Consider the following 26,487-nt stretch of genomic DNA (forward strand, 5'->3'; position numbering starts at 1 on the left):
ACTTCAACCGATTAGTGATCTTTACAGGATGTACCCTGCCTCTCACTCTATGACAGCTGGGATAGTCTCCAAATCTCGACAACTCTGAATTAGGTATTGATTAATTCAATTAATAGTAGTTAAGAAAATAGAAAAACATAATAAGGTTCTGTTCTAGGTAATAAACTGATAAAGCTTTATGCATGTGGAGGGTAAATAAAGACACTTTTTTTAAAAAGGACTCAAAACTTCTTTATTGTTAAAAATCAATATAGAAACAAATGTATGTAGAAAAACATCAACAGCAATACATTCTTATTTTTCCTTACAAAGCACTCCTCTGTTTTAAATGATCCCTGCTTTATAATAATGGACTTTATAAATGAAGGCGGTCAGGATTGCAGCTGGAAGGTAAAGGCAAAGTACACTGCTTTATTGTCAGGAAACAGCATCTAAGCAGGACTGTGCAACACTATGTGGAAGAATCAGAAAACACCCCGCTAATGCTGTATTATATCACTGCTCTCTACTGTCTCTGCCTCCATCACTCCACCATATATTATTAGTGTGACAGTAGGTAAGTTTGAGGCTGGTGGAAGGACAGGAAGTTAACGGCAGCCTTAAGTATTATAAAGATAGATTAGCAATTTAGTTAATGGCCTGCAAATGGCCTGCATTTGTATAGCGCTTTTTAATAGCCCTAATCTGCGACTTTCATTACTGCACCTCTCAGATACCACAGTCATGTAATCTGTTTCCTGCCAGGGAGAAAATTTATATTACAACACACACTGCAACTAATTGAACGGGTACCTAGTCTGCTAATTTTCAGCACTCTGCTTCTTTTCTTGGCTCTACTAGAGTAGCTTTGCATGATTCACAGTTCAAATAAAAATCGATACTTATATTTGCCCTTCATAAAGCCCTCCTTTTAATGAACCCCTCAGTTCATTAAATGAGTTGTTAAGCATTTCTAACAACTCCATTCCCCCTTCTTTCTTCTGATTGGCCAACATTTGGAAGCCTGTTGACAGAGTTATACTGTCTGGTATTGGTTGTACTGACTACTCAGAGTAGTTTGAAAGCTGAGCTTTTGGCTTAGAATGATTACTTGAACCTCATTCTTTGAAACCTAGTGACTCGAATATTAACATTCAGCATCTTAATGTTATATTCATATGACAGGTAAGACAATGCAGACTAGGTGCCCTTAAAGAAATGCCCATTTGAAGACACGTAGAAGGGCAGATCATGGCACTCCATTACTTTTTCTAACTTAGTTGCCATCTCCGGATGTTGGTTAAGTAAACAGCATGTTTAATGCAGATATTTCTGGATTTGCTAGCCATCAGAACATCATTAGAACATTTCAGCCACATTATAGTTATCTATTACTGTTTTCTTACTAATGTTGTTATTATGATCAGATTTTGTCTCAGACATTTTTGTTGTTCATTGGGTCATTAAATTTGTTTTGATGAAACTTTACATTCGTTAAAAATTGTTAAAAATGGTATCTTTCAATTTTAGTTATTAATGCCTTTCTTATGTGTTGCTAAAAATATCACAAACAATACAACAGGATTTATTTTCATGCATAATTTCCATAAGAAGATATATACAAACCCTTTAAAGACTGAAATGTCTGAGTTCTGAGCCAGATGGCTCATTGTTCCCGCAGCTATCTGATTGTGACAAATAGTGTAAGTAAATAAAACTGGTGTCTGAGGTTTCCTTTGAAGACTGCATACAGGCTGGTTGTCTAGCTACTCAAGGAAACAGATACTCATAGCATTCCTGATCTAGCTATCGCTGCCCCTACTTTAGGCTTTCGTCTCACAGACCTATAGACTGCTTGCTAGGGAAAATATTTTAAGAGTGTTTGCAAGCATGTTGGTATCTTCCATGCTAATCTATAGGTCCTGTAGGCTTTTGGAGCAGCACCTACTTTGTTACCAGGTTCAGCCAGTGACATCCAGCAACCAATCTCCAATATTTTTCCCTAGTAACTGGTGGTTGCCATGTGATGGGTTGCTAGGCCTGCATGACTGGGTCTGTTGTTGAGCTTGAAAAACCACTGGGGCAACTATGGCTCCAATGAGTTAATTTGGTAAAATACAGAAAGAGACTGTATTTAGGGAAATGTTTTATGTGATTAACCAGGCATCAGATGGCAATTAGTTTCCATCTATAAGACCAGTTAACAAGTTAATTTCCCATTTGAATATTTTAACCCTACCTAACTAGAAATAAAATCTTTAAATGTAATTTGGTTATTAAAATGTAAATAATTCTGCTTTTGACTTGCAATCAGGCAGCAATATTAGTTTCCCACCATGCTCTAGCACGAGGAAGGACAAAGAAGAGCATATTATAGTACCATTTGGTTTTCTTTTTCCTTTTGTTTTTTTGGTCATGGTGAGAGAAATGCATCTGCAAAAATGTACTGAAAAAAAAAAAAACATTCTCTCCATATACATATAAATACATTTCTGCTGTGCAAAATGCAAGTGTAGAAGCCTCTCACCGAAGCTCAGCGTTCAGTCAACACATCCAACGTATTGACATGTAAAGCATGAATTTTAGGCATTTCACCTAAAAATGTAGTTTAAAGCACCAAAACTCAGGCCAGCTTGATATTTTCTTTAAAGGACAATGATAAAAAGCCGCAGCTCTTTCTCCATTAATAGATCAGTTAATGGATGATCAATTAATTGTTTGTCTATTTTCAAGTAAAACATTTGCTGCTTCTTAAATATAAGAATTACATGACAGTAAGCTAAATATGTGTTTCAGAAATTGGATGGGCTATTTTTTACTTTTTTATTTTTGATGACTAATTTGGCTAATCAAAAATAACTGGCAGATTAATTAATTAATAATGAAAATTAATTACAGAACAGCAGATTCACAAAGCTGGATTAGTTACCTACAATGCTAACTTAGTTCCCGAAAAATATCACCGTACTGTATTTTTGGGGCACCTTTCAGAGCAGAAAGTACATTATTTGGTATTTATATTATCAAATACATTATTTACTTTTAATGTTTAAAATAGGTTTCTTATTGCTGATATCCAGTAAATTTATCACTCATGATGCTGTCTATATTCGCTACACTAACTAGTGAAGCATTGGTTAAAGACTGGTGATATGGGTGACTGCCAGTTGCCGATGGATGAATGTGAAGCAGGATGGTATCTTTTAAAACCTCTCACTTGAATTACTTTTTATGGCATTTCTAAAAAAAAAAAAAACTAAAAAAAAAACCTCCTGTGAATTCCCATCTGTGGCCCTCGTGAAGCAATGCAATCAAAGACTTTTTGATAAATAACATCTCACAAGTTATGAAAATAGTAATCCAGGGAGCCAGCTTCCCATTATTTCAACACAAAATAAAATATATCTAGCATGAGTCAGAGAAACGATACCTCTATGAATCTTCATGTTCTAACATCACTTTAGCCTTGCTGCTAGATAAATATTAAAAATGAGGCATGGTTGCTATATCATTTATGATGAATGCTCTCTCCTTACAAAGTCCCTGACAAGTATATCCTGTACATTTTTACAGCACTGAGTAACATGGTTGAGAGAATTCAGAGGCACGGCTTAGCCATCCAAGCTTTGGCAACAAATCCCATCATAGGCCTCTGTGAGGATGACTGTTCGTCTACCATTTGCCAGGAATGGGTGTTCCACACTCATACCATGAGACGTAGTTGACATGAGAATGTCCTCCTATTTCTCCAAAGTGGACAGGTTCTTGACGCAATGCTCTGAAGAAACCTGGACAAAAAAGAACAATACGTGATGAGGAACATATTTTAAATCTGATACATTCAATCTAATTTGTATCAAAGCACCCGATTAAGAGCAGCAGAATTTCCTATTTATTGTAATAAAAATGTACAGACATCTAATACTAAATAAATGATTGTGATTCTAAAGGAAATGGAAAAACTAAAAGATTCTAAAATGTCCTCTCTGGTTTCTGAACTCTTATTCTAGATGGGCATCAAAGACAATGACAATGAAGTGGGTGTCACACTGGATTTAAATATAATGTTTTACATTTGTCTGTTATGTCTCACCCCAACCGGTCACAGCAGATGGCCGCCCCTCCCTGAGCCTGGTTTTTCTGGAGGTTTTTTCCAGTTAAAAGGGAGTTTTTCTTTCCCAATGTTGCCAAAGTGCTATAATTGTTGTTGGGTTTTTCTCTGTATGTATTATTGTAGGGTCTAGCTTACAATAAAAAGGGCCTTGAGGTGACTGTTGTTGTGATTTGGTGCTGTATAAATAAAATTGAATTGAATTGAAATGAGATGTAAGTACAGGTATAACTAATTTCCATTTTTTTTAAGACAAATCATGCAGTATACTGGATCTTAATGTCCAAAAAATGCATGCTCACTAAGGAGCTCAGGAAAAATTCAGGAAAACTGAAATAAAGCTTATACCTTGTCTGGATGGGAGCTGATCAGCTCTGAGCTGTCTGCCCGTTCGCCCATCCAGGAATGAGTCAACGAACTGACAGTGATCCTCACTAAAGCCAGTCTGATCTCCAATATTGTAGAATTTACCTATAAGGGGAAATATAGAGAAACAGATCAGATCTGGGATCAGTTTCCCTGTTAAAGTGGGCAATAAATTCAGCATTTGTACTTACCGTTGAGTGTTTCACTCAGGTAGATCTTGTACCTAAGTGAGTTGCAAAGCTGTACACCAACAAACTTGCGGTACCAGGTCCTCTTCACATACTGTTTGCCATGGCAGTCAGAGTATGAGTCTGTCTTGAAGGGGAACTGAGTCCAGATAGCATCTTTTCCTGTACAGAAAAATAAATATAACTTTCTACCTTTAAACAAAGGCTTTTCTTATAACCATGTGGACATAAGGTGGATGTTAATTTACCTGAAACGTTCTCACTCACTCTGGGGTCCGCTAAGGAAAGAATAACAACAGGGTCTTAACAGCTTATATAAAGAAAGCATAACTGATACTGCACATTGATGCAGGAGTGCCTTCTTATAACGTGAGCAGCAACTTTCATCATCATCTAGATCAGTGAAGCAGAACATTTAATTATTTCTCTGTGTTTGAAATATAGGATATCAATTCACTCGTGCAATGTTTGAAAAAATCAATATCCTGGATGTCAGCATTTAAAAAACAACTAAATCAATGACTTGTTAGTAATTCTATCAGTAAAGTCCAGTTATGGATGACTGCATAACTGATTAATTGTATTTTGTAGGCAATCAGGAGTGAAGTCTCAAGTCTCACATTATGATAAATTTCTAGCAGGAAATTACCTTTATGCAATAGCGATAATTAATTATACATCTGCAATGAGTTGCAATTCCTGCTAAGTGAATTTGAAATGGGCAGAAACAGTAGCTGCCGCTGAGGGTGAACATTAGTCTTAACTGATGAGCGGAAAGTTTGGAGCATTTCTACTTGTTGTTTAAAACATTTGAAGTCACAGAGAGGTCCTGGAGTTTCAGTTTGACTGCAACTGCTTTGGCTTGTGCATTCTCTAAAAACAGGCAGTTGAGCAGGAATGTACCTGACTCTGTGTTGAAGGTAACTGGCTCACTGAGAGGACCTGAGCCCAGCTCATTCCTTGGCTTCACCTTGAACTCGTAACTAAAAAATGGGGGGAAATATAGCATTACAATAATACATAATCAGGAATAGAGTCATAACTTTTCAAAGATGACACAGCAAACTCAGATGCCACAAAGTACAAGAAAATGCAGAACTTACTTAGGTATGAACTATATTGCAAAATCTTTTTAAGAACTATAATTTATCAAAGTAAAGTAGGAAATAAAATAAAGACATCAGCTCAGCCCAAAACAGTTAAAGTACCAATATATTCTAATACTACATTTCTCTGGATAGACTACCTTTATTTTTTATTGATTATACACTTTTAAGGAATTATTAACAAATTACTTTGAAGCTACTTGTTAATAATGGTGATTTTACTGTAACAAAGGATTTCTCCTTAACCATTTCCTCTAGGTCACTAAAAAAACAATACAACAACTATTGTTTTCTGTTCTTTTATACTGTATCAAAGTTACACAACTGACTGTTAAAACAGGTTTTATAAGCTTGGACAGTCACAAACATCATGCAACCCGTGCATGACAGTGAAAACCATGACCTCTGCTCACAGCTCTTTATTTTTATATGGTTTTACTTGAGTCCAGACTTGCAATTGGCCAGACTTAATTTCTAACCACCTTCCTTCATACCAAATAGCTTTCCCACATCGCGGCTCGTTAAAGCGTCAGCAAGCGTAACAGATGCTCTGCTTATTTTACTGGGCTCAACTAACTTGGGCTGTTTGAACAGCTGAATGAAATGGCTGCAACGCCAACCAGCAGATGTTCAGTCAGATCTGAGTTGCAGAAACACTTAACATCCAGAGATTAATATGTATAAACCTGCTTTATTGTAATGACCTGGTTTGGTTTGGAGTGTTTTCACATTTTTCATGTCTTCTCTTTCTTCTGTGTAGCCGACAAATTGACTGGTTCTCTTGGCTACACAGCAAATCAATCTCATAACATGAAATCATGGTAAATAAATCTGTAGATAACCCTTGATGCTAGGCTGTGAAAATTTGCACATGGTACACAAGGCTGGTCGATTTCCAATCTCAAATTCTACAATTTAGAAATTGACTTTGACTTCAACTTCATGAAAAGTAAAGTTGAAGAAAGAAAACTAATTTAGGTAGAACTTACCTGCTCTCAGGTTTGAGGTTCTCTACGGCAGTGTAAGTCTGGTTTGTAGTCAGGATGGAAACCTGTTCTCCATCTGGGCCTTTAGCAGTGGAGATGACTTCGTACTCTGAGAAGAGGATGACAGAATTAGGACATGACCAACAGAATCGTGATAGAACACAGCTAAAACCACCATAGGAGTGTTATAGGTTAGTCACCAAAGAGTTTCAATTTCATTCAGTTTTTTGTTGGGCTGCTGCAATAAAAATTCAGCTAATAAGTACCAGTGGTTTCATTGTCAGTCTTCTCCCAGTCCAAGATGATGAAAGATGGGCATCCCTCCACTGTCACCACAGTGAGGTTGGAGGGTGGAGTCTTTGGTGGTGATGTCACATTTGTCTCACTGGGTTCATCTTCGGGAAAGTAGTTGAGGGAAGAGGTAATAGAGCAAGGCTCATCTGGTTTCTTTCCAGTTTTGTAGATGACATGAGGTGCTGTAGAAAGAGAACATGAATGTAAAGCATAAGTATCACTGGGGTTTGAGGTTCACTTTGTATATGTAATTGGAGCTGGAACAAAAAATGCTTGTTTTGATGTCTGTATCGCTATATGGTAAAACCCAATGTCCTGCTAAAGTGACCATTTCAGCTTACCTACGTAACGTTTTTTGCCCATGGCGTCAATCTCAGAGGATGGCTGTGATTTAAAAAGATCTGACTCCTCCCATGACTCCTGTCGAGGTGCTGAAAGAAGAAACACAACACAAATTGTCTAATTTCAAGAATAAACCTTCTGGAACAAAATGACCTTCCTTCTATGTGCAACATTTTTTGTAAACAAAGCAAAATATTACAAGAAGGTATGTCTACTTCTTGTAAGCTGGTTTGTGATATTTTGTGCATATTGTGCATGTCCATGAAAATATTTTTTTCTTTGTTTTGTTTTTGTGGGTTTCTTTTGGGAGTGAGTATATAGTTAAAAAATATTATATTTTCCAAAAGCTTTATTCAAAGAAAGCAGTGACTGACATGAAAACTTTTAAAGTGCCCAGCAAGGCCCCATTTGGCAGCATATTGTAAATAGACTTCATGTTCAATCATTGGTCACATGCATTTGGTTAAACTAGCAAAACATTTCAAAATAAGCAGGAGAAAATTGTCTTAAATTGCAGTTTGCATGTGGTAAACTGGACGAAACTGGGCTGATGACTACTACTTGATTGCCAAGTGGAAATCTTTGTACCAGTAGTAGTTGGTGTTGCAGTTGTGGTCTGTTTCCGTTCTTGTTTGATCGGCTTGGCGGTCACTGCTGGTACTTTGGGTTTCAGGACAGGCAGTTTATCATTCTGTTTGAAGTTGTTAACTTTGTCTGATGGAAAATATGTAAACAAAAACAGTTCAACCTTCAGAAAACTATAAATGTCGCAGTTAAACAAGGGTGTAGACAAAGTTCATTGTTTTTCTTATTGAGTTCCTACCCGTTTCTCCAGGTTTTCCAACCAAATTTGGCTTCTTGTTGATCTGTATTGCTGGACGAGCAGGAGATCCTGAAAGAAACAAAAACATTATCTTGTTACAACCACCTTATCAGCCTTTATTTTACTGTCCTGATCTAAACCATCTCTGCACTTGTGACTTTTTGTATTAAAGGGTCTCTTTCATGTACAGTCATTTCAAATTTATTTTACTACTATTCATATAAAGTGCTGCAATAATTTTCTAAAGTATTACATGATGGGAATGTCTCTGTTTTAGATCAGATTCAGGCCTGTTCTGTAGTCTGTGGACAGTATTGCTTTACATAAGGCAAAAATAAAGCTTTAACAGCCAATTTGGATCTATTTTCTAGCCAGGTGCTGTCTAATCTCTTGAAATATATATTTTTTCAGCTAAGGTAGAACTCCCTACCCATTTCCAAATGCCAAATGAACCTTAAAACATGAACAATTCCTTGTAATCCCACAAGATCTTTTGTGTTTTTCTGACTAAAGTCCAGAACCTGCAGCCAATTACACCCCACCCCTGCCCCCTTTCCTCTTATTTAAGCAGAAGCCAAATTCTTCACAATCAAGGAATTGACTCGGTTCCAAAACTAAATAGAATAAATGCAAAGCCAGGAACATGAAAGATGATGGAGTCCTGAAACATGTTAGCTCGTAACATGAAACAACACAGATGCATTCCTTTCAATCAGTTGCATGTAAATATGTATGATGGGCTGCCTGTATGAATGTTTGCTGTTGTTTGACATGAAGTTTGGTTAAAATTGTTTAAGCTTCATAGAGATATTTTGCTTACTTGGATAAACCTTGTATTATTCTTGGACATAAATTAGGAGGCTTGTCAAGAAACCACAAGAGGTACAGTGTTCTCAAAGGATCATTATATTGGAAGGTCAGAGTGGAAACTGTGCTATAATTATAGCCTATGTTCAGAAATGCCTCGTGATTACAATACAGAACTAGAATAAATACATATTGGTATGATTTTTTTCACACAAATAATTCTAAAATAAAAATCAAACAGAGGTTTCCACATTCTGATGAAAACTGTCCAATGCACGCCATGCTGTCCTGGTTCGCGTGAGGGTTTTCTAAACACGGCATCTCTGCAGCAAGATGTCTGAAGCTCATCGCACTCGCAATCAGGCAAGAAGCACAAGCTGAAGCATTTGGACCCTGGACAGAACTTTTTTAAAATAATACCAAAGGTCCAGTCGAGATGCCAGGTTCATCACAGGCTAATTAGAAACAGTCTCCTCCTTTAATTTCTGTGGTGAGAAAAAGCGCAAAGCTCTGCAAAGTGAGGTTCTGTAAAAGTAAGCTAACGATCAGGGGAGCGCATACTTTCCAAAGCCTTTGGCCAAAACTTTCAAGCTGACGGCCAGTATTTTCCTTCATGGTCCTTCTAAAGATTTGTTTCTGGACATGTAACACCACCAAACCATGCAGTCTTAACGATGTAGAGCAACTGGAGCGGCAGTCAGCACACGGCATGGGCAAGTTTTGGGTGCAGACAAATGAAATTCATGCCGTTACCAACCATAAACCCACTCTTCTGTCGTGGGACCCGAACGACCAAACACTTCAGGGAGTTCAGACTTCTTTTCCTCCAGCAATGAGTTGTTCACTGCAGCAGGAGAGGCACTGCGATTAAAACTGGAGTTTGTATTCAATACTGAAATAAAGCCCTGAGATGCCTTGGCCATTTTTCGGTTTTGTATTTTTAAGTTTCTGTCAAAAAGTCATAGATCAGTGGTTTCTGGGTGTTAAAATACAAAAGACAAAACATCAAAACTAGAAAACTGATGACACCAAAACCAGCTCATGCATACTGGACAGGAAGACCATGCCCACCATGACACCATGCACAATGTAAATCATTAACTGTATAATTCACTATAAACTTTTGTAAACTGTGATCTGACCGGGTTTCAATTGTCAGATGGGTTCTGAGGGTGGCCTAACTCATAATACAACTGAATCTAAAGTGAAAGTTCTCATAACCCATATCACCCTCTTTTTTTAGCTGCTTATGAAAGACTTCAAATTCTATTGAATTTTCTGATGCTTGAAAGTCACTGCAGAGAGTTTAACCTCTGCTGAAGGTATTACTAGAATAACTTCTATACACTTAAAAACACTTTTGCTGGTACAAAAAAAAATATGTATGCTTATTCTCCTAAAAAACAAATGAAAAAAAAGTTTTCTAATATTTTTCTTTCATTGGTACGTTAGTTCCTATTCCAAATAAATATTGCAGCCAGTTTGCGCCAACAACTTGTTAAGCCTATTAAAGTAATTGTTGGAGCAAAATTACTATTTTCTTTCCTAGTTGGGTTGGAAACTACTCCAAATCATCAGAAAGTAAACCAAACAAACACTACAAATAAAATAATGGTATTGAGTTTGAGAGAGAGCCCATATAGCAACTATTATAACTACTACTATATCAATGTACAGAGTAAAGCTCAACAAGTGTAGGCAGGTCTGAGCCAGCAATAACACGCTACACCAGCTCTCATTAACTAAGTTACATTTTAGAAGCATTACTTTAACTAAAAGAGTAACAACAATCCCAATAACATTGATGCCTTATATGTATATTTTTAGATATTTCTCTATAAACTTAAAAGGCCAGTTTCAGAAAAAGGATTCGAATCAATTTGTAGCTCTTGATAATAATCTTGACAGGTTATTTTCTGTCAATTTTTATCATTTTCAGCAGATAACAGACTATTTTCTTTAGATTATAACTCTGGAAACACTATTTAAACTACACACAGCTTTTTTTTTAAAAAAACAAAACAAAAAAACATCATGCTAATGTTCCCAAAAACTGCAAAAACTGTGCAGTAGCATAAAAAAGTTTGAATTCTGGGGAAATGGCCAAAGTTTAAAAAAATAAATAGTCAACCCTGCAGACAACAAATAGCTTAATTATTCAATACTTTTGTAAAACACAATCTTTAAACATACATCCACAAACAAACTTTTTCAGTGACCTTAGTGTATTATCTGACCATTTTCATCTGCAGATGGAATTCATCCAAGAAAATATACATTATTTCAAACTGGTCAGAGTTTAATGTTTTTAAACTGGTTCTAAGGAATAATTAAAACTTTTTGTGAAATATTCTACATGGTTATTAGAGCAAAGCAGTGAAACAGTGAAGCAGTGAAATGGTTTTTAGCCCAGCACCCAAAGAGTTGAAGAGGTCTCAGGTCTCTGAATTTGCTACAGTTTCCCCAACCACAACCTTAAACCAGATGGTTAAACACTCCCCACCACCAACAACTTGTAGAACACAGAGGGACACAATCAGCTGCTGAGCTTAAGTAACCAACTCACATAATCAACCATGTGCAGCGTCTTGATTAGTTAAATCTCTCTGACTGAAGCTTTGCTCAAAACTGGCTTGAGGCAGCGAATGTGGGACAAAAAGACAACACAGATGGACAGACCAATGGTGGACAAACAGGTGGATGGATGGATGGATGAATAGTGCATGGACATTAAAGTATTAATAAAAAAATGGAGGGACACAAAAAACACCAACAAGAGCTGCAGTGGAGGTGAAAATGCTGCAAAAGCGAGTGAAGGGTTAATGATGAAACACAGAAAGACAAACAAGGTCTTTTTTACCCAATCGAGGTCGGGACCATATGGCCGGTTTAGGTGGGGAAATGCCCCGGTGTGGTTGTCCATTTACTGTTGGGAGAAAACTAAGTGTTATGAAGGGAAAGAAACTGTCTCTGAAAACTGAACCTGATGAGAGGACAATCAACCAAGTCCTTTTCTAACCAAATAAATCTTCTTTTTTTTTTTACTTGTCTTGACTATTTGGAACACCTACTTTTCCCATTTTTCCCCAACTTTTGTCCATTTCCTTAACTGTACAGAATTCCTTAATTCTTGTCATGGATCAGTTATGAACCAAAGATAAACCTTAATGTGCATTATTTATTCTGGAAGCAATATAAAATCCCACTAGTTGATCTATTAAACTTTTAGCCAAAGCTTTTAACGGACTTGTTTGGTTGTTCACCTGAAAGGTTCATTTAGCAGCTAACAGTTAACAAAAATGAAGTTTCACAGCATTTAATCAGAAAAAAGGCAAAAGTAAAATTGTGTTGAGGGGTGATGAGATGCGAAACAGTGTTGAGACACATAAGAAATTCTTTCTTAAAATTGAAAGAATAGTGGCATAGAAAACCATTGCAAAAGCCCCCAAAATGTCTCAGACAGTAACAATAGATGGGAAACTGGAAGATAATGAGTCCACAAGAGGCAAAACCAATCAGCGTTGATTAGAATATCTCAAGATTCTACAACCTAAATAGTAGGTATATTTGATATTTCAGTTCTTTTTGGTATCAATTTTTATCGACTTGATTTTAGAATCTTGAACAAGAGAGAAATATAATCAATAAGCCTGTAAGTATTTTTCCAATTTGCATTTGACTTGAAAAGAAAAGTCAAACTTAAACTTGAGTACTTGAAATTAGATATATTTCATGGCTTAGCCTATCAAAACATTTTCCCCTTGGACAGTAAAAGACAGCAAAGCAGCAAAGTGAACATAAAAGAAACAGGTACAAGGAGGATTACCCCCAAGTTTCCCTGAAGTTGGGGATGAGTTACTCGATCTAGAGGAGGGGGAGTGGGGCTGTCTGAAGCCATTAGAGAAGGGAAAGAGAGGGTTTCTCGATGCAGGCCTCATGGATCCGGTAACTGTGGTAGCTGCTGGGTTGTAGGGCTGCAAGGGCAGCGATGGAGTGAGATTTCTTTTGTTTCCTTGACCTAAAAGATCAAAAACAGTTGCACGGCCTGTGTTACAGTCTGATCTGACCTTTATCTGTGTTGGCAGACAAGCGAGCTTGCAGCAGCCCTGTGCAGCATCGTTAGTGATGGACCATTAAATCTGATGTCATTGAATTTATGGAATAAATAAACAAATGAGCATGATGGGACCAAGATGATTCTTTAAGCGCTCACAATCTTGAAAAACCAGTCATCGAAGATGCTGATGAATTTTGATAACTGGAAGATTGTGTGCTGCATGCAAACACCAGATGAAATGTGCGTGAAGGTGATACTCCTGGATTGAGCAGCCATTCCTGTGGAAAAAAACCTTTAGCACTAATTTCACTGGAAGCTGCCTGGAAGCTCAAGGGAAAGAGATGATTGCAAATTAACAGCAGACAGACATAGCAAGGTTGCTTTTGATTGCAAGATGAAGGAAGCTGTTTGTGAGGTTGTTATTACCCCATGTGTTAGTTTTGGCCCGCTCATTGGCCAGTGCTGATCTCAGCAGTGATGAGCCGTCCTGTGATTTGCCAACAGCTGTATGAAAAAAAGAAGGTTGAACACTAAAAAAAAATGAAGGCCTTTTTCAGTTTGAGAGATGGTCTGTCTCCTGTCAAATTAAAACCTGAAAATGTAAATATTCTTCTTAAAGTTTGCCAAGCAGAACTGACTGTTGAGAAGGTAAGACACGAATGGCAAGACTTTTTAAAGCCTCGGTTACATTTGGATTCAAAGTGCATTTAAGAAGTAGGATTTGACTATGAAGACTTATCACGAGCTCTTTCCTCAAAATCTTACAAAGGTGGTGTAGAACCTAAAAAAATGTATGTGACCAGTGTAGGATGTGCTGTCTTTAGCCAATAGTCCACCAACTCCTGGTACCAGATCTTTTCACATAGTGCAAAGTACATCTGGCACTTGCCTTGGTAACAGGGTGATATAGTAACAGTCGCCAGGGCCCTTTGACCTCAAATGAGCAGTTTACGGAGGCAGAAATTAAATCTAAATAAAAGTAAGTATTCAGTCAGTTATGTCTCAGCTGTCTAAAAAAATACATTTAAAACCAACCAATTTTGTAGAACTGCTATGATTATTTTCAACACCTTAGGTAATGTGTGATAAAAAGATTTTAAGATCTATACATTTTTTAAAAAGTACTTGGTTGACAGCAGCTGAGTGTGCTACATTTCTTTGTAAAGTTCAACTGTTGGATGAAACTCTTATTTTTGTGGGCCCACACAGTTTAAAAAGAAAAGAAAATACACTGATTCATTTGGTGAAAAGAAAAATTAAACACAGAACATTGTTAACTATGTTCATACTCATTTTTGAAGAACAACATTGCATTACTTACACCCCCAAAAGGCTTAGATATTGAGAGATACAACATCTCACAGAAGCAGAAAGAGGATTTTTTAGAAGAAGCCAACTTTTGAAAAGAACATTTGGCATTTTTGGGACAGAATATGGCAAATGCAGTGAAACTATTTGCAGATGATGCTTTTATATTCATGGACACCATACACTGAGTCTAGAACATTTTTAATTAAGTATTAAGCGACATGGATAGACAAGACAGATATTTTTCAACCAAAGCTGACTATGATAAAACTGTATGTTTTCTAAAACGTAATGATTATGTCACAGACAAAAAAAAGAAAGAAAGACAAAAAAAGATTGTAAGGAGGAATTACCAGTGGGGTTACGAGGCTTCTCAGGTGCACTAGTGGGTGCCTTAGTGGTTTGCACATGACTGGAGTCACCTCTGGAGGCTAACTTAGTAAGAAGGACGGCTGTGATGTTGGCATGGGGGGCTTTGGTGGACAGAAGTTTGGGGAGGGCAGGAGTGGGAATATCCGCTGGTTGGGTGTTGTTGTTTCTAATTGTGTTTCCTTTTTCTGGGATGAAAGAGAAGAGAGGTACTGAGGTCATAGGAAACTGGTCAGTGTTTGTTTTTGCACGATGTGTACACTATGATATAAAATAAAATAGACATGCATTTTGACTAATTTCATCCAGCAACTCTGGAGAAATTCAAGTCATCAGATACATGTCTTTCAAAACTGGAAAGTTGTTTAGCTTTTCTGTCAGGATAGGACATGGTATAGATACTTCATTTGATACTAAATAAAACATGTTCATAATGAAGGGTCCTCACTGGCTTATTGGTTGGTGATATGCAGTAGTGTGAAAAAGTGTTTGCCCTCTTCCTGATTTCTGTTCTTTTTTATGTTTGTCACACTTAAATGTATGAGATCATCAAAAACTGTCAATATTAGGCAAAACACAGAATGCAGTTTTTAAACACAGGTTTAAGAAGTCACTTAAATAGCACCCGCCTGACAGAGTGGAATAGACCAAAACATCCTCAATGTCATACATTATGATGCAATCCAAGGAAATCCAGGAACAAATGAGAAACAAATTAATTGAGATCTCTCAGTTTGGAAAACATTATAAAGCCATTTCTAAAGCTGTGGGACTCCAGCAAACCACAGTGAGAGCTATTATCCACAAATGCAAAAACATTAAACAGCTGTGAACCTTCGCAGGAGTTGCCGGCCAAACAAAATTACCCCAAAAGCACACCGACGACTCATTCAAGAGGTCACAAAAGACACCATAACAACATCTAAACAACTGCAGGCCTCACTTGCCTCAGTTAAGGTTAGTGTTCATGACTCCACCATGAGAAAGAGACTGGGCAAAATGGCCTGCATGACAGAGTTCCAAGACCACTGCTGAGCTAAAGAGCATGAAGGATTGTCTAAGTGTTGCTAGAAAACATCTTTCTGATCCCCAAGACTTTTGGGAAAATACTCTGTGGAGTGACAAAATAAAAGCTGAGCTTTTTGGAAGGTGTGTATGCCATTAAATATGATGTAAAGTAACACAGTATTTCAGAAAAGGAACTTTATACCATCATTAAAAATGGTGGTGGTAGTGTGATGGTCTAGGGATGTTTTGCTGCTTCAGGAACTGGAAGACTTGCTATGGTAAAAGGAACCATGAATTCTGCTCTCTACTAAAATATCCTGAAGGAGAATGCTATAACATACCAGCAAGTCCACCTCTTAATAAAAACAAAATGGAGATTTTGGAGTGGCCTAGTCAAAGTCCTGACCTCAATCTGACTGAGATGCTGTGGCATGACCTTACAGAGGCAGGTATTGCTCAAAAACCCTCCAATGTGGCTGAATTACAAGAATTCTGCAAAGAGGGGTAAGCCAAAATTCCTCCACAGTGCTGTAAAAGACTGATTGCCAGTTATCGCAAATGCTTGACTCCACTTGCTGCTGCTTGTTCCAGCTATTAGGTTTAGCAGGAAATCACTTTTGCACATGCAGTTTTTTTTGTTGTTGTCCCCCCCCCCCCCCCCCCCCCCCCTTAATAATAAACACCTTCATTCAGAAACTGTTTTTTGTGTTTACTTGTGTTATCTGTGTCTAATATTGAGTTCTTTTGGGATGATCTGAAACATTGACGTGTGACAAACATACAAAAAAAACAGAAGATCAGGAAAGGAGCAAATACTTTTTCACACCATTGTATTTAGCCAGCATTTTCCTGTTGTAGATCAAGATCTAATATTTCTGTTAAAACCAATTAGAAATCTCTGGTTTCATACCAGATACCCAGCCCTAGATTCCACAAGATTTGTTTATTTTCAAACAGATGCCTAAAGAATTTGATTTTGTTCCCTATAATCTCGTACCTCAGAGAAATACAGAAAAGTTTGAAGACATTGTACTTTGGGAGGATTTTGCAGAACGACTTGTGTTGGCTTTCCTGGATGGGAAATTCCAACCACGTCTGCGTCTGAACTGGCTGACATGCACTCCTGACATGCAGACTGACTGAAGAGAGCGGTGACTTGCAACAAGTAGGATGGGGACAGCTGGACAGACAGACAAGAAGGATGACAGAGGAATGGAGGAATTCTGACTGAAACTGGTTTACTTTAAATAGCTGATGGTTTGAATATAATCTACATATTTAATGATAATGCTGTAATGTTGAGCCCTTGTACCTCTCAGAGGTAAAAAATATCAGGTATTAATTGAAAAGTCTAAGAAAGAGAAATATCATTGATCAAAGAAAGCAGCTGAAAGGAGAAAAGAAAATTGATGATGAATGCTGAAGCATGATGGCTGTCATATACATTTCAGCAGTGTGGTTTGAAAAAATGAGCTGCAGCTACTTTTGGAATGGGCAGGCCAAGGGGAACTTACTGATCTCCAGGGACATCATTTCCTCGCCTTGTTTTGACTTTCTAACTGGGCTTAAGACATGCTAACATGCAGCCAATCTCAATAGCTGCACACCCCACCTCCACCCCTCCCAGGTGCACCACAGGCTCAGGCGAAGCAGGTAAAGATGGACTGCAAATGAGTGAAGCTGATGATTAAAGAATAAAAGAGCGTCTGTTTCGTTACCCGGGGACACGTGAGGAAATTTGGGCTCAGAAGAGCCAGGCACAGGGATAGTTTCCTGCTGGCTCTCGGGAGGTGCTGTTGGAAATAACACGGTGGGTTTATAAGAGGAAAAATGTCAAAATTAAAGAGGATAGGGTTGGAGAGACAATCAATTCTTTATGAAACCTAGTTTGGGAAAAGCAGCCATTGGGTTAGACTGATGAGGCTTTTTATAAACAAATCTTCAACATCCTTTAGTGCTGTGAATTTCTTACTTTTCTAACATTTAAAGAATGTTGGTATTACTATTATTTGCTTTCTCACTTTCTCACATCTGCAATGTGAGGATTGAAACTGCATTTTGGTGCCTGTTTTCCATCAGTGGAACCCTTTAAGGAAGCTTTTGTGCTGTGCTGTGTGAGAAACTTCTCTGTTGCCCAGAGAGGAAGAAAAGTAAAAGTATGCAGACAGGGAGAAAAGAAAGAAAGAGCGGTAATCACCAAAGGACGTGCGTGGAGCTCCAGGGAACCCTGGGTTTTTGAACAAAGTAGGTGTTCGAGGGCCCGTTCCGTTGTGGAGGGCTGCAAACAAGTCAACAAAGATGTTAAAAGAAAAACAATGAAATGGTTCAGCATGAGCAGTTCAGCAGACAGATGTCTAAGTGCACAATACAAGACTGATGTTTTCAGAAAGATGAGCAGCTATTATATTTGGTGCATAAAGCTTTTGGCTTGAACTTCAGGATAATTGGAAGTTGTTGTTTTTTTCCTACTGCAAAGTGTGAGTGTTTCGAACCAGCCTGAACCTGTTTTGTTGTGGTGGCCTATGAGAACACATTACTGACTGTACATACCTAAACTGAAGTCAAACAGATTCCACAAATCATGCCAGGAAGAGATAATGACTGAACAGACTATATATTAATTAAAGACAAAATCATAAATCTTACCATAACGAGGAGCAAAGAGGGGCGTCTGTTTGTAAAAGAAAAAAAAAGAAAGAACAAAGAATGTCAACTTTAGACATGTTTAAATCAAATATACATAAACACAAGGACTCCTAAGCTCGTGATGCACTGCTTTGAAAAATTTGACCTCAACCTTTAAATTCTGTGGAAACCCAGAGGTAATTTTCCTTTAATGAAGACTTATTATCTTCACCTTTAATTTTATTTACAATGTTTTTGTATATCTTCCTATTTTCTTTCTTCAAGTTTTATTAATTTAAGAAAACCTTTTTTGCATATTCATTGCCATAATACTTTACATTAAATATGAAGTAAGCTTACTGACCAAAAACAAATACACAAATTAAAAATATGGCACATTTTTTGATGTTTTAGAATTTAACCATAATAAATAGCCATAATTATACAAAAGCAAACAGTAAAAAATGTTATTAATGTCACATAAAGTAAGCGCAGCATAGTTTGTTCATGTTATTATTTACTTCATTAAATATTTTTCAAGTACATTTTGAGGTATTTAAGTAAATATAAAGTTTGAAGCAGTCTATTCTACATGTATCCATGATTTAAAAATTTTAAAGGTCATCACATTTACATCGCAGATGTAGTAGCATTTACTTTGTTACAGTACAGCAGGTTACTTACCCCCAGCTTGACTGGAGGACTGTTACGTGGCTTGTATGATTTCTGTCTATTTTTATCTGTGAAAAAAGTGCAGAGAAAAAGCAGTAAAATTAATCATTATTATTATTAAAGATCGATTAGCCATTGCTTTGCAAAAAAAATGATAATAAAAACTTTTCTTGGAAGAGATTGTAAACTTTTTCTTAACATCAAAATCAAGGCTTGATGTTTTCTTTAGCTTGAGCCTTTATGATTCCAGTGGTGACAAGTACGTAAGTAACTCCTTACTGCCCATGCTGGTGTTGTGGATGACCGGTTTGCTCCATGTGCCACTGCGGTCATCCTTGTTGGAGCGGATGCCAAACTCATAAGGCGTGTTGGGTTTCAGGTTATCAATGACTGTGTCGCTTGTTGGGCATGTCTGGTAGATCCAATTCCTGTTTCTCTCTCTGTAGCGGATAGTGTAGAATCTGATGGAGAAAAAGGAAAAATGCCTTTACCAACAGCAAGGTGGTTAGATTGTCTGAAAACTGCCCTTGGAGCTCCTCAGAGTTCTATTTTTGGTCCATTGTATTTTAACTTCATATGCTTATATGTAATGGGTTTTTTGGGTTTTTGTTTTTTTTTAAATTCTCAATAGCTTAGTTGTGTTTCAGCAATACATCGATTTGGCCATGCTTACATTCATTAACTTTTATAAAACACAAAGGTTATCTTTGTAATTTACCCAGAGGAAACAGGTAAAGCAGCTGATCTAAACATGTTAGCAACCAGCTGCCTAATACTAATTCGAAAAAATACAAAGAAATGGGTTAATTAGGCTGACAGTATCACACATTTCTGGAGGAGTGACTCAAGCTCCTCATATTTTAGGTTTATATTGTGATAAACACAAATAGCAAGCCAAGTATTTGAAAAAAATTAATGCCATAATACCATTATGGTAAAGATTTTTATCAAGGATAGGAATAAAAATTACCTACAGATACAGCTGTGTAAAAAATGTACATGTTTGTCTACAAATTACAACTGGTGTGTATTTGTATCCATTGAAAGTGTGCTGTACATAAATAAATCTTTGGCTAACCAGCACTTACCACAGTTTAGGGAATCACAAAAATAGTTTTTTATTTATTTTACCTTTTTTTAAATTAGCTATTAAAATAACAAAATGCTTATAGTTACAGACTGAGGACAGACTGCCAGATGGTGTCCCAAATAATGGAACAAACTCCCCTGTAAGTCTTTGCTTTGGCTGCTCTTTGTTAAAGAGGCAGGTATTAACAGGAACTTGTGTGACACTGATATAAAGTTCATATGCAATCCAAAACTATGGCCACTATCTTACTTAAGCAGTTTGAAATTGTACTAATATCTGACCAACTGTTTTTATACATTGCTGTTAAGTGAAATAATGCTTTGAACTTTCAAAACTAAAATCAGAGAGATGCTTAAAGAGCCCATTTAGAGCTGCAGAACAAAAAGAATGTGCTTTCAAAGTGCAGCTTTTACATTTAATAGACTTTGACCCACTTTAAATACACTATAATTTTGTGTCTAGTTGATATTAAAGGGATTTGAAACTATATAAGGAGCCATAATGTCTGAGATTCATAGGTAGAAAAACTGGGTTATGCAGAAGTAAACAAAACTAAATCACTGATGACTGTGGTTGCAGGTCTGCTTCGTAGACTGTGCAAGATGTGTTCGGCTGCATCTTGTCAAAGTTTCCCTGATCACAAGGCTGAAGGTTTCAGAAAGCATCGAAGTGTCCCAGTGGTACGACATATGGATGACATACACAATCCAGTACCAGCGTCTTCATGCCGTGCGGTTTCTCTCTGGCTGCCTGTATCCACCGTGACCTCAGTGTGGAAACAACTTTGTCCATTAGGTGTTGTTAATTCTGGCGACCACAAAGCCAATCTCCACTTTCACTCCTTCAAGTTCTGTTTTTCAGAGCAGGGATCCAAAAATCTGAGGCAGCAGCCAAACCCTCCACAGATGGAGCTGACATTAGGTTTTAATAAGACGCCCAGAGTGGCAGAGGACGCCTAGGTCAGGCTTTCCAATGGCTCCTCCAACTTGTTTGACAGGGAAGGAAAAATATGTATTATTAGAGGCAGCAGAGATCAAGGGGTGATGGAAAAGAGCATTGGTGAGTCTCAGTCGGTGTAATATCACTCAACACACTGGGACAGTTCAAGCTCAACAGCAGTGGAGATTTCAGGGTTGTAATTCATCATCTTGATTGGTTGAAGGTGATTTGTCTCTGAGTAACGTCGAGCTTTGGAACAGGGCTTTCTGGTTGTCCATAAAACATAAAATACATGAGAGGAGGTAAAAAGCTTTCATGTTCACTAAACCAAAACTGGTTTTATGATGAATCTGTGACATATGTGAAGTTACTCATCATAAAGGTAAACCCCAAAAATTAATTTGCAATATTTTACCAGACTATGAACTGTTCCTTAAAATATCCCTGAAAGCTCAAAGCTTTAGAGACAGAGCTCAGTGTACAGCTTAGACAAAACATGCAATCAGCATTGGGACAACAAGTGAAGTTAATCACCCGTCTTCCAGACATTCGTTCATGATGTTCCCTTCATAGGGTGTCTTCAGATAGTTTCCCCAGGACAGTAGCACAGCGGTTGGGCTAATAGAACCAATCACCAGGTGAAGCGGCTTCTCCAGGTTCACTTTACCTGTTGGGACAAGTGAGTACAGAGTGAGACTATGTGTTGGCCTGTTTATCAGTTTGAAGCCCACATGTAGCTGCCAGCATACCTGTGCAGTGTTTCTTCACATCGTTAGCTGGGATTGGTTGGACGGCCACCAGGTACTTTGGTTCTGCATCTGAAAAAACATGTCAAATGAGGTCAGGCTTTGTGATGTACACCCAACAGAATGATGCAGACAAAGAAGAATAAAAGCCAACAACAACAAAGTTGGATAAAACCACAACACACAGTTGCAGACAGTACCATTTTTTTTTTCAAATAGTGGTACAGTTACAACCTGTACTGCTGCAACTACCATGGCAAGTATGTTGCAACCTTCCCTACAGAAACATGAACATCTCATGTGGGAGTTCATAGAGGCTGAAACATGTGAGGAATTCTGCACTCTCTTATGGTGATTATGTCATGGCGGGTATTGTTGCCCCCTCCCTCCCCCACCTTCCTCCCACACATGGACAGAAAGTAGACACACAGATGTGAATGATTATAGATAAGGAGAGAGTTTCTTTGCTGAAATACAAGGATGGCAGTTTAAACATCCACATGTGAAAACACTCACATCTTCTTTCATAATAATCTGATTTCCATCCAAGTCAAATGTTTTCTGCTTTTGTTCTTTGCGTCTTTAACTCCAGAGTTCAGCCTCAACCTTTTTGTGTTTATCTGTCATTTTTTCTGTTCTCACCCACATGCACGGTTTCCTTTTCCAGCACAAACTCATCTCTTAGTCTGACTTTCTTTAGTCAATTTAACAGTGCAAAGTGTGGCTTACATACAGGAACATTGGCCTAGATCCCCGTAAAAATAAAGAAACTTTTGTAAATGTCTGGGAATCACTGAGAACTCACTGATATTATATTCAGCACACATAACTACGGCACTATATGTATCATAAAACACTACAAAATATAAAATCACAAAAGCTACAAAGAGTTTTAAAGAGGTGTAAAAAAAAAAAAAAGTAAAGTATTACAAAAGTTATGATAAAACAGTTATGATGTAAAAATAGCTACAAAACTGCAAAACAACTAGGTGAACGCACCAGAAAGTCTTATAAAATAACAACAAAGTTTTGTAAAACAGCTATGAAGTGGTTTTAAAGAATAAAAATTACAGGTCAAAATCATTTGTAAGCCTACACTGAAAATCATTGTTCCTTTCTTAGTGACCTTTGAACTCCTCCTGATGACTGAGCTCTCTGAGTTTCACTCAGTCATCAGTGTGAAAGTAAAAGTTCCACCCTCACTTATTAAACCTCTCTGGAGACCTTTTTAAATGATGAATGACTGTTAAAGCAGCTGCTGTTTCTTCCTGCCTTTAGCCTGGACACCATTCAGCTTTTTTATTTATGACCAGTTATGGGGGAGGAACGCCTCACTGTCAAACTGAGCACATTTACTCTGCAAATATCGCCTGATTTTTGTGATCAATAACTCAGCTCCTCATATTTGATTAATATTTCAGCCATCTGTGCGATCAATATGGTAATTTCTTCCTGTATCACGATGTTCTGTAGCATCTAACAAAGCCGCTGTCAGCTGATGAAATGCTTCTTTATCACAATCTCCTCATTCAAATGACTTCATTTAAAATTACAGCGTTTTCTGACAGTTCTCTGGACTGAGTGATGTTTAACTTTTTTTCCAAAAACAAACCAGTGTCTTTGTTGGTTTGAGAGGAGACTGTATTCATCTCTACAGGTGTAAACATGTCCCACCCCCCAAATGGCCCCATCTATCACATGCCCTAAACAGATTAAGGATTTGTCTGTATTTACCAAACCATCCTCCAAACTTGAGCCAAAATTCAGATGTTTTTAACACCATACAGTGCTACTGTTTCTCCACTCTCGTGCAGTAAAGTTTAAATTGAAACAGCAACAGTTTGCCTGCAGAGGAAATGGTGAAGTATCCCTGAGTCGTCATGAAGCCATGTTTGTGTCTCATGTGGCTAAAAAAACCAAAACCCCGAAACCACCGGCAGCATCGGATTTAAAGAGTCAACACTGCGGTTGCAGTCCTCCTGGAACTGCTGATGGATGATCCTCCATTGAGGGTTTTTAAACAGGAAGGTAAACACCGCAGGAAATGTTTAAGAGCAGTTCTGATACCACAGTCCCGCCCAGATCGTCAAACTGACATGACATGACCTTGAGGCAGAAGTGGCAGTGATGAGAGATGAGTGGTGAAAATGAAGAAGGAGATTAAATTAAAATTCTCCCAGAGGAGCTCCAAGATCCTCCTGTATCTAACTGTTTATATGTGTTTATCATCTGTCTGCTGGATTTAATTTTCCCACAGTGAGGAAAGTAAACATGACATGGAAGAATGGGATACCTGATTTTCCCAGCAGCACATGAACTCAGCATGTCTCATAATGCCAAGAAAGGAAGAAACACTTAGATCTGAATTATTCAAATCAAATAATCTGAAGATGTTTGGATGTGTGGTGAGCTGTCCACCAAACCTCAGCCAGATATTGCACAGTTTGAACAAGGTACAAACCCATATGGAAAAGATATAAATAAATCTTATAAAGTTTGTATCTGTCTTGTGTGAAACTTATATGAAAAGCATACAAGAGTGAAAACAGATATAAGATCCTTAGAAAAATTATATAAATGAAACTTGTATGTTTTGGATACTTACTAAAACAATATATGAAAGTGGCCACATTCATGAGTAAATCATATAAGCCTTATATGATTCACTATATGAAGTAGGCCACATCTGATGCAAGTCTTTTATAATTTCTTTCTATTTCTTTTCCATATGGGAAGCTACTAAGTAAAGAAATGAAGCTCACAATTGATGAGAAAAGCTTTTTTGTTCACCGAACCTAAGCCAAATTTTAAGTCATATTAATTAATCATCAATGGCAAAATATATTTTATGTCATCAGAAATATACCAAGAAAATCAAAGCTAGACCATGCAAATTCTGGCAATTTTTAATCAGAATCATCAGAATCAGATTAGCTTATTAGTCTCAGAGGAAATTATGTGGTCACAGTTGCTCAAAGAGAGTCAGAAAACATACAGCATCCAAAAGACTAAAAAAACAGACCATAACTTAATCAAAAGTTGGAACTTCACTTCCATATCTGACTTAAGTATCTTTAATGCGATACACAGAGAGACTGGAGTAAAGCTGATGTTTCTCAGCAAACTACTAATGTTGTACCAATTTATAACACGAGCAAAATATTATGCCAGAGTTCGGATGTTTTCATCAAAGCCAATCAAGCAGTTGATGAGAAAATTGTCTTTAAAAGTTTGGGCTCTTTTTGTTGAAGTCTCCACCAAAACTGATGCCAACTTTTAAGGAAGTTCCATCAATCATCTGAGGAAAAACTACCACATTTATTTTTTACCAGAAATCTATCCAGAAAACCAGTGCCAGACACTCTGGCACAATTTGGCTATTTCTACCATAAGATTTGAAGAAAAAAAAAAGACAAAAATTTATCATCACACGAGTAAATGAGGGCCTGTCTACCAACCTTCAGCCGCCTCTTCATCATTGAATTAGTATCTTAGTGACCCACACAGAGAGACTGGAGCAAAGTCACTATTACTGTACATTAATCAGAAAAGTAGGGACGCAGTGAATAAAGTATTTAAAATAGCACCACTAAACCTCAGCCAACGTCTGTGTAATTTTAAACATAATATGAAACTACTTCCAGCAGGATGAAAAAAAGCTCAAAGCTGATAAGAACTGCAACTGCATCTAAAATCAGTAATGTCATTCATGAACAGCCCAATTTAGTTGATTTCAAAGAAAGTACAAAGCTAAATTTGCTACACTCTCATCACCAAGAAATTAAGCTCTCAAGGCTAAGAGAACCTGGATAAAAACATCCAAAAGGCAAGAAAAGTTGAGCGTTTTGGCACCTGTCCATCAACCGAAATGTTGTAGCCTCTTGACTTCTAATTCTGCCAACATACACGGCAATACTGAGCAAATTTTGGGTTTTCACACAAAGGATCACCACAAAACCTCAGCCAAATTTAGTCATATTTTAATGTTTCATAATGCCAACACGATAAGCAGTTTTGACCCAGGATTTATGTTTTTTTCACTTCCACATCTCTCACTAAAGCAAATGTATCCAAGACCATAAACAAACTTCAGCCAAATCTGGTGCTTTTTTGTGAGCATAATGCAGAGCCAATATTTGTCATTAGATGATAAATGGGCTTTCCTGCTTGAGGAGAAAAGTCCTCATAATTCTGGTCTAAATTCCAAAAGCTGCTGCAGTCATTTAGTCCCAAGTCTGCAGGAGTGCAAACAAACTCATCCTGCATGAAAACTGGTGTTGAAGGATGACTTTCAGCCGGTTTTCTGTTAACCCTCTCACTGTGGCCGATTATATGCATCATACCATCGCAACTTTTAGAGCTTTCTTGGTGTGATGGGATAAAAATTCTTGGCTGCGCTTCAGAAAACGGATCAGAGCCACCTGCTGCTGTCACTGTGAGACTCTGCTGCTTCTCAAAGCTTCTTACATTCTTCTTTTCCCGAAAGTATTCCTACAGAAACTCTCACTTTCCCACGAGTGTAAAGCTTTAGACATGGAGGTTTGGTGGTCACACCGATGCAGAAACAAAAGTTCCAGAATCAAAACAACACAAAGTCGTGGTTTGGCACAGATTTAATCATCTCCTCATGAACCTGTTTAATGTTTTAAAGACAGACACTAATACATTCAG

The 26,487-nt window shown here is 37.5% G+C and overlaps 1 protein-coding gene across 12 annotated transcripts in view; it reads right to left on the minus strand.

The window, feature by feature from the left end:
- Window positions 1-218: 218 nt before the first annotated feature.
- The window catches only part of LOC309700007 (target of Nesh-SH3-like), a 36,217-nt gene continuing 9,948 nt past the window's right edge, over window positions 219-26,487 (minus strand). For 3 of the 12 annotated variants that reach the window (XM_082523326.1, XM_082523333.1, XM_082523334.1), the window contains exons 3-24: window positions 21,820-21,888; window positions 21,605-21,737; window positions 19,321-19,502; window positions 19,054-19,109; window positions 18,391-18,415; window positions 17,942-18,022; window positions 17,463-17,537; window positions 14,721-14,924; window positions 13,486-13,563; window positions 12,829-13,020; window positions 11,863-11,928; window positions 9,760-9,846; window positions 8,196-8,264; window positions 7,961-8,086; window positions 7,372-7,461; window positions 7,003-7,212; window positions 6,740-6,845; window positions 5,548-5,627; window positions 4,893-4,922; window positions 4,648-4,806; window positions 4,439-4,561; window positions 219-3,767 (exon numbers count right to left, since the gene is read on the minus strand). In XM_082523326.1, the coding sequence (XP_082379452.1) occupies window positions 3,652-3,767; window positions 4,439-4,561; window positions 4,648-4,806; window positions 4,893-4,922; window positions 5,548-5,627; window positions 6,740-6,845; window positions 7,003-7,212; window positions 7,372-7,461; window positions 7,961-8,086; window positions 8,196-8,264; window positions 9,760-9,846; window positions 11,863-11,928; window positions 12,829-13,020; window positions 13,486-13,563; window positions 14,721-14,924; window positions 17,463-17,537; window positions 17,942-18,022; window positions 18,391-18,415; window positions 19,054-19,109; window positions 19,321-19,502; window positions 21,605-21,737; window positions 21,820-21,888 (2,357 nt within the window). In that variant the 3' untranslated portion in view covers window positions 219-3,651. The remainder of the gene's footprint in view (window positions 3,768-4,438; window positions 4,562-4,647; window positions 4,807-4,892; window positions 4,923-5,547; window positions 5,628-6,739; window positions 6,846-7,002; window positions 7,213-7,371; window positions 7,462-7,960; window positions 8,087-8,195; window positions 8,265-9,759; window positions 9,847-11,862; window positions 11,929-12,828; window positions 13,021-13,485; window positions 13,564-14,720; window positions 14,925-17,462; window positions 17,538-17,941; window positions 18,023-18,390; window positions 18,416-19,053; window positions 19,110-19,320; window positions 19,503-21,604; window positions 21,738-21,819; window positions 21,889-26,487) is intronic. The other 9 variants (XM_082523330.1, XM_082523331.1, XM_082523332.1 and 6 more) reach the window with 9 other exon arrangements.

This window comes from Aulonocara stuartgranti (assembly GCF_965226115.1).
Source record: "Aulonocara stuartgranti genome assembly, chromosome: 23".
NCBI lineage: Eukaryota > Metazoa > Chordata > Actinopteri > Cichliformes > Cichlidae > Aulonocara > Aulonocara stuartgranti.